At 45.2% G+C, this 11276-nt stretch overlaps 1 protein-coding gene across 1 annotated transcript; it reads right to left on the reverse strand.

Annotated features, from left to right (window-relative positions):
- Positions 1-1071: 1071 nt before the first annotated feature.
- LOC125515136 (disease resistance protein RGA5-like) lies at positions 1072-8986 on the reverse strand. Its single transcript, XM_087526788.1, has 3 exons — positions 7926-8986; positions 7185-7571; positions 1072-3263 (listed from the first exon to the last, which is right to left on the reverse strand). The coding sequence occupies exons 1-3, from the start codon at positions 8321-8323 to the stop codon at positions 1274-1276; spliced, it is 2775 nt and encodes a 924-aa protein (XP_087382914.1). The 5' UTR covers positions 8324-8986; the 3' UTR covers positions 1072-1273.
- Positions 8987-11276: the final 2290 nt, after the last annotated feature.

An 11276-nucleotide genomic window follows, 5' to 3' on the forward strand; every position in this document is an offset into this window, starting at 1 on the left:
CTTCTCAACAGCAATGCCTTCAACAAGGGAATGACACCGAAAAGTGCCGCCATCGCCGGCCTCGGCAGCAGCCGTGAGCAGGTCTTCACCCAGATTTGTTCCAATGGCCTCCATCAAGCGTCTTGTGCACGGATCGTCCACCACCACGGCCGCTGCATCGCCCGTCGCGAGACCACAGCCACCGACACAACCTTCGCCGTGCGGGGCCGCCGCCCCGGGATCCAGCCCTCGCTGGCCGCCAGAGCGAAACCAACGAGCCCCATCAATGGCGGCGCAGCCGCATACCGCGCCGCGAGAACGCCACCATAGCGTCGTCGTGCCGACCGCACGCCGCCGCCAGGAGCGCCCGCTACCACGCCGCCGTGCCCCACGCTAGCCCAGCGCCTTCCATCGATCTGGCCGTCCCGTGCCAGCCAAACGATGAAGGTGAGAGGCGTCCCACCGCCGCCCACGCCAGGCAGGCTTCGCCGGCCGGCGCGCCTGGGCGGCGGCGAGGGGACTGGAGGAAGAGGGGGACGGGGACCGGCGGCGGCGGGAGGCATCCCCTGTCGCCCGCGGGAGCGGCAGAGGAAAAAAATATTCCTTTCCAATTTTTCTAGAATATGCATTCCTTGCCAAATTGATCAGGGGCACTGCAAATTATTGAAGAAAAAGGAGCAAGGACACAGTGTCTAAAAACTCGTATAATATGGCAATACACGATGAGGGCGGGTACATAAGAACAATATCCAGTAATAAATTAAATAACAAAATAAATGGAGGTAAAATGGTGAAGGGAGAGTCTGCTGTTTGTTGCCATAGTTTCACCAATCCATGTTCAGTTGCGTGCCAGTCCATCTAATGAATACTACCTTATGTTTTCTTATTTCCCGGTGCTTGCCTTCGAGCAAGTCAAACTTGCCTTTTACCTCCAGTGTTCCCCTGTTTAGCCAGTAGGCTGATGTAGGCACTTCCAGCCTATGTCAGCGAGCTTTTCATGTATCCAGACATTGGTTTCATTTTCAATAAAAATGGAGCCCTTTTCATCTTTAAAAAGAAAAATAGCGAAGGGATGATGCAAATTAGAGTGGCTGATCGAAAGACACAAATTGCTATCTGCGGTGCTCGTCACTGTCAGTTTTCATATTTGGGATTCAGTTCAGGCTGTTAGTCATCACTTCCAGTGGAACATTCCACTTGTTGTGCAATCTGACTCTGCAACAGCTCTCTGCTGGTCGTTCTCAGCTACAGTGAGTATGTAAACACTATTATCCCTGAGTATACAATGCCTTTCTCACGCACAATAGGGAGTAAAGCCGGACCCATCGACGGTAAAGGACGGATGGCCTGGGTGCAGTTGTATACAGTTTTTGAACGCAGAGTTCGCATCACGGAGCACTCGTTGAGGAAACCGATCAGAGTCACTTCCCATACGTACAGCGACATGCTCGAGACTTAACAGGTGCTCCAAGCCAACTGTCGCGGCACCACCCCAGTACCTCTCGTTGAAATGTAGCCTGAGCCTTCGGAGTTTGGGCATAGCCCCTGCCTCAAAGGCAAGGCATGCGGTCAGATCACTACCAGCGAAGCATGCAAAGTCCTCCAGAACTGGGAATAATCCCATGGAGATGCTCGCAACATTCCTTTTTCTCCCTTCTCTTGGAGCGAAGCTCAACACAGACAAAGAGAGGTGAACGAGAGAGGCCATCTTACCAAGAGCAAGAAACTCATCGATGGTCATCTCTTCAACATCCAGCTCCAGGCGGTAGAGACATTGGAGACTGCAAATCCATTTGGGAGCTCTGGACATCTTCCAATCATCCAGTTTAAATACCTTGATATGGCGAGGAGGATCTGATAATGAGGCCAGCCGTTTTTTTGTATCTATGACCTGACCATGGATGCAGAGATATCTGAGGTCATGGAGCATTCCAATGGAGGACACCAAGGCATCAACCCCTGCTGTGTTCAAATCACCCATGGCACACTTTGAGAGCCTTAGGCACCTCAGATTGGTCAGCTCACCGAGTCCCTTGATATCCTCCAAGGAGCTCCATCCCAGTTCAAACCCATCTAGAGTGCGCAGTGATTTCATGTTCCTGATCCCTTTAGGCAGATCTGTCTTCTTTGGAACTACCAAGTGGGTCAAGCGACGCAAGTGAACTATATCTGATGGGAGTTGTATCCATTTGATATGTAATTCTAGTGTCTCCAAAAGCACAAGCCCTTGCATTTCAGTAGGGAGTTTCACGTATTGGTCAGCTGAAACCTTTAAATACCTCAATTGGAGCAATTGGCTAATGGCTCTCAGATCGATTTCCTTGTGGCATAGTTCCCCCAAAACTTCAAAGTGAATGACTCTGATATACTTACAATGCAAAAGAGGAGGTATGTACTTGGATTCCCCAAACCGTGCAAGTGATCGAACTTGTGATAGGCTAGAGGCAATGGTCTCTGATGCTGTCCCATCTGCTGCGCTGCCACCGGTTAAATTCAGGGATATACGGCGGGTCTTGTACTTCCAGGCATGCTCTCTTGCCATGTCTTCAGAACTGCATTCAACTCTGATAAAGTTGTGCTCTGCACACTTGCTTAAGATTAAATCAAGCATCATATCATGTACTCTGCATGATAACAACTCTCCATGATCAGTACGTTCAGGCTGAATCAAGCTTCTGTTGATAAGTTCATTGAAATAGCTCTTCGCAGCAACCTCCATATCTTGCCCATACAAATTATTGATGAAGCCTTCTGCAACCCATTGACGAACCAAATCATCCCTCTCTATCTCACGGTCTTCTGGATACATACCAACGTGCAGAAAACATGCCCGGAGATGAAGAGGAAGATGCATATAACTAAGGTTTAATATACTCTTTATCCCTTCCGTTGTGGGATTTATTGCAAACTGGGTGCCCAGAGAATTCCTTATGGCCTCCCACTCGTCCATTTCAGGACGACTGGCTAATAGGCTAGATATAGTAATGATTGCAAGTGGGAGTCCACCACACTTCTTCAGAATTTCAGCTGAAATATCTTCAAATCGGGATGGACAGTCATCTTCAGATCCATATATTCTATTATAAAATAACCTTTTTGAGTCTTGTTCGTCGAGGAAGTTCATTCTGTAAATGGACCCTGGGTGACTGCAGCATGCCCCAGAAGCCACATCTTCCACTCGAGTGGTTACTATTACTCTACTCCCTTTATCATTTTCTGGAAAGGCACGGCTAATAGCATTCCATACTGATTGATCCCACAGGTCATCAACTACAATAAGGTACCTGTCAATTGTATGCAGACATTACACTATGATTGGATATGAATATAAGTTGCAGGGGAAAGTACCAAAACATTCTATTGAACTTGAATGAAATTAAAACCAATTGGATTCAAGCGAATCTGCTATCGAGGGTTAGATTAGCAGGCTCACATATTTCACAAAACTAAATGGCACCATCAGATAATCTCAATAAGACAATAACATCCAAGTTAATTTCGCTCACTAAATTCTCAGGCACAAAATATATGCTATTGTATTTCTATCTTCTAAGCAAAAGGACTAATTAACTTCACATTAATTGTAAAATGTACGATCCTTGCAATAAAAGAAAATTGCATCAGCCGTTCACAAGAGAAAATCAGGGAATTAAGCAAGCAAGAAAGAAAGCATGCATGGATCATAATGGATGGTCTTCCTGTAGACCTGTACCAGTCGATTGCACGGACAAGCATCTAAGCATATTACAATAGATATATGCTGTTGTATTTCTATGTCTTTCGTTTTGATAATAACTGAATCCCTTATTCCTAAGGCTAAATTAGTACTTACTTCCTCCATTCCTAAATATAAGTCTTTCTAGAGATTCCAATATGGACTACATACGGAGCAAAATGAGTGAATCTACACTCTAAACTATGTCTATATACATCCATATGTAGTCCATATTGAAATCTCTAAAAAGACCTATATTTAGGAACAGAGGGAGTAGTTCACAATACATGATTATTGACTTCAACGGCCAAGCTACAAAACTGTCCCCTGTTTCACTGTACAAAACACAGCTGGGTACGTAAGATGCAAATATGCATGCCAAAAAAAGAAAGATGCAATGCAAGTATGCAATAAGCTTATTTGGAAGTCTTGGGCTCCAAAGAAGTGTAAGTTTTTCCTCTGGCTGGCAGCGGACAATAGATGCTGGACAGCGACAGATTGGCACAAAGGGATTGCCCCACCCGAGTCAAAGCCCCATGTGTGATCAAGAGCTAGAAACGATCCAACACATTTTGACGAACTTTGTCTTCTCTAGACAAGTTTGGTGTGTGCTCGTCGCTCTGGTCTACCGGACTTCTCGCCACACACCGACGATAATGTGTTGTGTGATTAGTGATTGAGAATCAATTCTTTGCCTTCTGGTATCTTCAAACAGGGGCTCAACTCGCTGATCACTTTGGGGGCCTGGATGTTGTGGAAGCATCGGAATGATTGTGTGCTTAATGGAGCCACATCGAGTGTCAACCTAATGGTTAGTAGGATTTCGGAGGAAGGACACCTCTACTGCTTGGCCAGAACTAGGGACATGGCGCAACTTTTGGCTTCTACCACCTAATGGTCATTCATTTTTTTGGGTTACTTTGGTCGTTGTTTTTTGTAACAGGCACGGGTTTTTTCTTTTCTAGTTTTGGGTAGAGTGGCATGTGTCGGGATTTCCTTGTAACCTTTTTTTCTCCTTAATGCAATGATACACAGTTCTAATGCATATTCGAGAAAAAAAACTTGCAGTTTATATAGAGCAACATTATAACCGCATTCATGTTGATTGGCATCATGTAAGTGTTAACACTTGATAACGTGACAGAGGAGATTGGCCGAGGTAATTAGCGCGGCCAGGTTGTTAGCTAGGAGTGTTAGCTCCTATCTCTTATAACCATACTCTTATCCCTTCTCCTCCAAGATGTAATCTCTCCTACAGAATCTCAACAATGTATGCCCTATCAGGGATGTGCGCCCCTGCCTATAAACATGTAGGTCATCCCCTCACACCGAGGTAAGACGTTTTCCGCATCCGCACAGTAAGAGCTTGTGCATCAGAAAAATGTTATGCAACAACCAACAATATGCACATATGCGCCATACAGAAAAGAAATATGCAATTTAATTTTTGAGCAGTGCAGCTACAACCTCTTGTCGGTTTTGTACAATATGTCTGCTCATAGTATTGTGCAAGTCATTTTTTTTTTGGCATCAGCACACCTTCTAAGTAATTACACATACACACACCAAAAATCCACATTGACAAAGTCTCAATGTGTTGTGGAACTAAGATGCATTGACAAAAGTCTGATGTTAATACTACAAATTTGGTGTTATAGCCAAAAAAAATGCAAGATTTGTCGTGGGCCCAAACAATAGAACAAATACCTCACACGGAGGCATCTAAAAACTTCTTAATATGTGTCTACAGACTGCCACATCGTGCTGTAAAGACATTTTCTTTCCTTTGGAAAATGTTGAAAGTGTGGTCATACTATTGGATACATTCGGGGTAAAGAAAATGGAATGAGCAATGTTTAGTCCCTTTTTGTAACATTTTCTAAACTGCCACAAAAAATCATGTAGAGACATTTCTTAAGTCACTTCACTAATTGACTTAAACCACATTTCGAGACACCACATTCTGTATTATTCTGGAGCACTAACTTACCCTAATAGCACGTCGCATTTAGAAAATTCTGAACAGTTAGGTACTTCTAATTCTATAGGGATACTTTTCATATGGTTGAGAAATTTCATATGCTATTCATAACAAAAAGAAATCTCGGACACGCCTGGTAACGTGTCATTTTCATCAAGAAAGCTCAAAGATTAGCACGAATGGCCAATTTATAACAACAAAATTAAAAGGACAACGACCAACCTCATTGAATGACCAACGACGAATCCTAGCTAACCTAGACCTAGCACAGCACGGGAACAAAGGACCCGAGGCCGGATGTGCCACTATGGCCACTACCCACTAGTGCTCGCCAGCAGCCACACTAATGCTGGAGAGAGCTCACGACCAAACCAATGAAAGAGCAAGACAGGGGAAAGGACCCGTGTAGGCAGATCTTTGGCCAGTCCAGAACCAAAGCAAGTCGGCAGACTCCGCCAAACACCAATCACAGCGACAGGGGACTCGCCTTCCACAGCTCCAACCAAGAATGGTGAAGAGGAGGAGCACATGCCTTCAAGGACCGCTTCACGACCACTGCCCCACACCCCAAAACACAACCATGCAACCAATACCACCCCGGCAACCCACACCAAAGGCCTAAGAAGTGAGGTTCGTTATGTAGGCAGATCAGTGAAGGCCAGCCCGGCCAAGCAGGGTAATGGTCGTCATCACTCATCATTACGCATAACAATTACAGTATGGGTATAGAAGCAACTTTCTATTAAATGCTATGTTAGTTAGATGGGAAAGTTGTGATATTGTGTTTGATGATTAGTTCTATACTGATTTTAGAATGTATGTTCAATTCTGCAGGAGTACATAGACAATATAATACCTTCATACAATGTCTTATAGAATGTATCGTCTCTTGGCCATACATAAAAAACCAATAAATATGCCTCTACTTTGCAATACAATCCATGTTCAAAGAAGCGATGAAATGGGCAAGGTTGCAAGGCTTTCTGGAAGGTGGGGAAGTTGTGGGTTGAACAAGTAGTAGTCCTTCTCTCATATTACTTTTTTCGATTTCTACTATAAAATATATGAGTATAGGTTCTCTTTAAAAAATAATGAGTACAGGGATTGTGGGCTTGTGCGGTTCGACTAACTCTCTAATCACTAGTCCCCAGCCGACTAAAAAAAAGGGCAGCCCGGTGCATGTAGCTCCCGCTTGCGCAGGGTCCGGCGAAGGGTCCGACCACTTTGGGTCTATTGTACGCAGCCTTTCCCTACATTTCTGTAAGAGGCTGTTTCCAGAGTCCCGAGCCGACTGACTACCAAAAATCAGAACTTTGAAATTTAAATACATACAATGCTTCTACCTAATCAGAACAGTTTTTTGTGATTATCCTAGATCATGCATCCTACAAGCTTATAAATGAGCACTGATTTTTTTTTAAATGAGCATTGATTAAATCACACAATTGTTCAAATTCAACATAACATGCCAATGCAAGTGCATGGGTGGTTATTGAAGTAAATTAATACCTGTTATTTGTGAGATGTTTTCTGAGGTCCTCAATGAGGTCTTGCAACTCACAAGCACTAGAAGAACCATGCATCCCAAGTTTTAATTGTAGACGGTTGAGAATCCATGTCATATTAGGTTTTTGAGATATGGGAAGAAACGCCATACAGTTGAACCGCCCTTTGATTTCATCATACACCTGTTTTGCAAGTGTAGTTTTACCCAGACCACCGAATCCAACAATGGACACCACCTTGAGCTTCTTCTCCGTATCAGTTAACAAATTGACAAGCTCTTTCCTTGGGCCATCAGTACCTACAAGACCAGCTGCATCCACATATATCGCCGACATGCGAGGATCGATAGCCACAAAACTAGAACTAGAATTGCACTCATCGATCTTGTACCTGAAAGAGGATGTCCAGGAAGAAAGTCACACTTAAGTCCTTTAGAGACAGTAGTAGGCAAGCAAAATTCTTCTTTTTTTTTCCTTTTTTCTAAAAGATTGTGAAAACTCCCGTCCTCTGTGCCTTCTATTATTGCAAAGTTTTAAGATCCAACATCTCACACATGAGTAACAAATGCCACCAAGGCTAAAACCGAAAAGAAACAATTTTTCTTTCGATAATGAACAACCACAGATCAGATACAACATATAGCACAGATATGCCTTTGTAATTCTAGGTGTGTTATATACTCTACAAAATATACAATGTACAGTATCTGCATATTTTTCTTGAGAAAAGGGGGAGAATGTGCACCTGATGCGCCGTTCATTTGCCTCTAGTGCAAGAACCTTGAGTTCCTCCATCCGGTCAGCAATCCGATGACGCTGTCCCAACGTCTTGAGACGTCGAACGGTCTCTTTGATGAAGCCTGCCTTGGCAGGAGCACCTCCAAATTGGCGGATGAAGTCATCAATGCAGTTATCCATGTCGTAGGACATCTCTCTGACGCGGTCTCTCCAGTCTTTGGCCACCGGGTCGAGCTCATCCATAAGCTCCATCTTCTCAAAGGCAGCGTTCATGGCGCTCAGTTCCTTCTCGAGGAAGGACGCCTGCTTCCTCACCCCTTTGAGCTTACTGTACTCGTCGCCCGCCAGGGTGGCGAGCTTGCCGAGGAGGGGCTTCATTACCCCCATCGTCGCGCTCACCGGCATCCCGACCAAATCCTCCTTCCGCTGTTGGCTCGACAGCTACGGTCCCCTGCTGCAGGTCAGCTTGACGGAGATTTGAGGAGAGCCGGCAGCGTGGCGGCGAAGTCGAACAGCCGAGGCGGAGCTCCAGAGGTGGAGACGGGAGCTGCTCGTGATGCCTTGAGATCAGTCGGCTAGGTCGGGTGCCGGGATGTGGATGGCCGTGCCGGATCTACGGCGGGAGGTGGATGGCCGTGCCGGATCTGCGGCGGGAGGTGGATGGCCGTGCCGGATATGGGCCGGCAAGGGAGGAGGCGGTCGTCGCGAGTCAAGGCGGAGGAGGGCAAGAAGTAGCAGTGGTGAGATCTGGGGCTGACGAACTCCTACACTCGCGTGCTGCAGGTAAGCGAGACGGTGCAGTGGTGTCGGTCGGAGCAGCCGACGGCGCGGCGGCGAAGTCCAGTGGGCGATGCTGAGCTCGGGAGGTGGCTGCTTGTAATGCCGGGAGGCGAGGCGGGGTGGGCAGGTCCCCGGAGGTGGCTGTGCTGGATCTGCGAACGGAGGTGGATTGGCTGCGGCGTATCCGCGGCCGGTGGTGGACTACGCGATGGCGCGCGGGCAAGCAGTAGCAGACTAGCAGTGCAGTAGGAGTAGTGATTTGAGGGTGACGAGCCGACGACCGGAGGGAGTCACGTCAAGTCAACAGCGCGTGCAAATGGATACCGAAATGACTGACATGCCCCCCGTCCCATGATTACCCTCCGTTCCTAAATACTCCTACCTACTACTAGTACCTTCTTTCCGATTTCTAAGATTCAATTTAAAAATCTCACCAATCAAGATAGATGATGAGTGGTGAAATAATTTTTGTGATTTGTAAAAACACTCAATTAATGCGCTCTTTTTCCTCAAAGAATTGTGTTTACCAATACATTAATTGCAAGGCATGCATACATGAAGTACATGCATTTGTCAAGTTTCTCATAATCCTTGCATGCAATGAATTAATGCATCTTAAAATCTGAGTATGGGATGGGGAACAATCATATTGAGATTTATAAAATGGAAAACCGAAATTTTTGAGATAAGCCCTATAAACCGGGAAAGAGAAAGTATAAGTCTTTTTAGACATTTCAAATGGACTGCAATATATAGATATATGTAGACATATTTTAGAGTGTAGATTCATTTATTTTACTCCCTATGTAGACATTTGTTGGAATCTCTAAAAAGATTTATATTTGAGAACGGATGGAGTAATATCCTAATTTACAAACTAAACGTGCATGGCTAACCTGCGGTTACCCGTCAGTTCTTTCAGAACGAGGATGCAAGGCTCGGATATGTTTAGGGCTCCTTGATTCTTTTTGGAGGATCAGAATCCTTAAGAATATTTCTTAAGTTGATTGTTTGATTCATGGAATTAAATTCTATAGGACTATTTTCTAAGGAATTATTTGTACTTTCTATTGTGGAAAATCTAGCGCACTCCTACCTCTTTTTATAATTCATTTGTTTTTCTAAGCCATCAAAAACATTATTTTATTTGTGAAAAACGCATTGTTAATTCTATATAATTTAAGTGGGCATGCCCTTTAATCTTTTTTTCTTAATGTACAAGAAAAACCTCAACTTCGCCTCAAGAAATATAAACACTAGTAGACTGCCCGTGCGTTGCCATGGGCATTTGAAAATTTGTATTTGTTGCATGTAAAATTTTACATACATAGAAAGATAGGCAATAACAAATAAAAAAGTAATTGGAATCTAATTCGCTTACAATGTACTTTGATAAAAAAAAATTGTAATTCGACCCTATACAACTGATGCACAAAATAAAGAAGGTGGTACACAAACATTGAACTCTTTATTCTGCAATGCATTACAAATGATAATAACACTTGAATGCCTTTTTTTAGTTCTTAAAATCGATTGCATCATGAAAGCATGTGCATTGTTATTATCCATTAATTAAAATCAACACATGACAAAACGCTGCTGCTCCGTTTTGCATGAAAATTGTCAAGCATGCTTGCGACACTAACACAAACATCTATGAAAAATTTCAGATTTTTTTAAAAATTCTACTTTTTCTTAGCCAAAACGCCTCCCCGCATAGTAGACCGTGTTAGGTAGAATCATGAGCGAGTGAATCTCTGTTGTAAATTTCATTATAGACCATGCATACATATTATTTGCCCGTACAATTAGGGCGGATCATGTGATAGTTTTCACTATTAAAATTGCCGAGTAGAGTTTCTTGGGAACTCAATAAAGCCAAATAAACTCAGCCATGCGTTTGCCGAGTTCCATCCTCGGTAGATGGACTGTTGGCCAAATAAGCCGCAATCATGGGTCGGACGCGTCGGGCGCATGTGTGGGTGCGCGCTCGGCCTGTCGGGTCCGTGGTGTAGGTCCACGTGTGTGCGTGCGTGTGGTGCCCGGGGTGCCCGTGTGGATGGACACCATACGTGTGTGTGCCTAGGCCATGATGTTGGCGACCTGGGCGGGGTGACCACGCAGGTCTATTGCGGGCTTAATGTGGCGAGCGCGAGCGGGAGTGCGTCGTGGGCGCGCGGAGCGGGCCGGACCTGGCGGGGTCGTGACCGAGCGCTGGCCCGGGTATAAGATCGCCACGGTGATCGTTGTAACATGTGTGGGACGAGTTTGTTGCTTGGGAAAAATACCGTTCTTGCGGTTGCATTCGTGCTCCTGAAACTCTCGTCGTGTCCACCGTGTTCTTCTTCTCCGGCCCCCCCTTCTTCTCGGTTCATGCTAGAGCGGGAGAGTGAGGTGCACAGATAGAGAAAGTGGTGAGCTAGGGCAAGGCTAGGGTTCCAACAATTGGCATCAGAGCCCGGTTTCAAAGGTGAACGCCGGCGGCCATGGCACTCGCACCGCACGATGGCGGTGGTGGCTCGTTCTCACTGCCGGTCCCACTACTGACCACGACGAACTACACCTCCTAGGCGATCAA

Source organism: Triticum urartu, chromosome 6A (assembly GCF_056163025.1).
Source record: "Triticum urartu cultivar PI428250 chromosome 6A, HENAU_Tu73, whole genome shotgun sequence".
Lineage (NCBI taxonomy): Eukaryota > Viridiplantae > Streptophyta > Magnoliopsida > Poales > Poaceae > Triticum > Triticum urartu.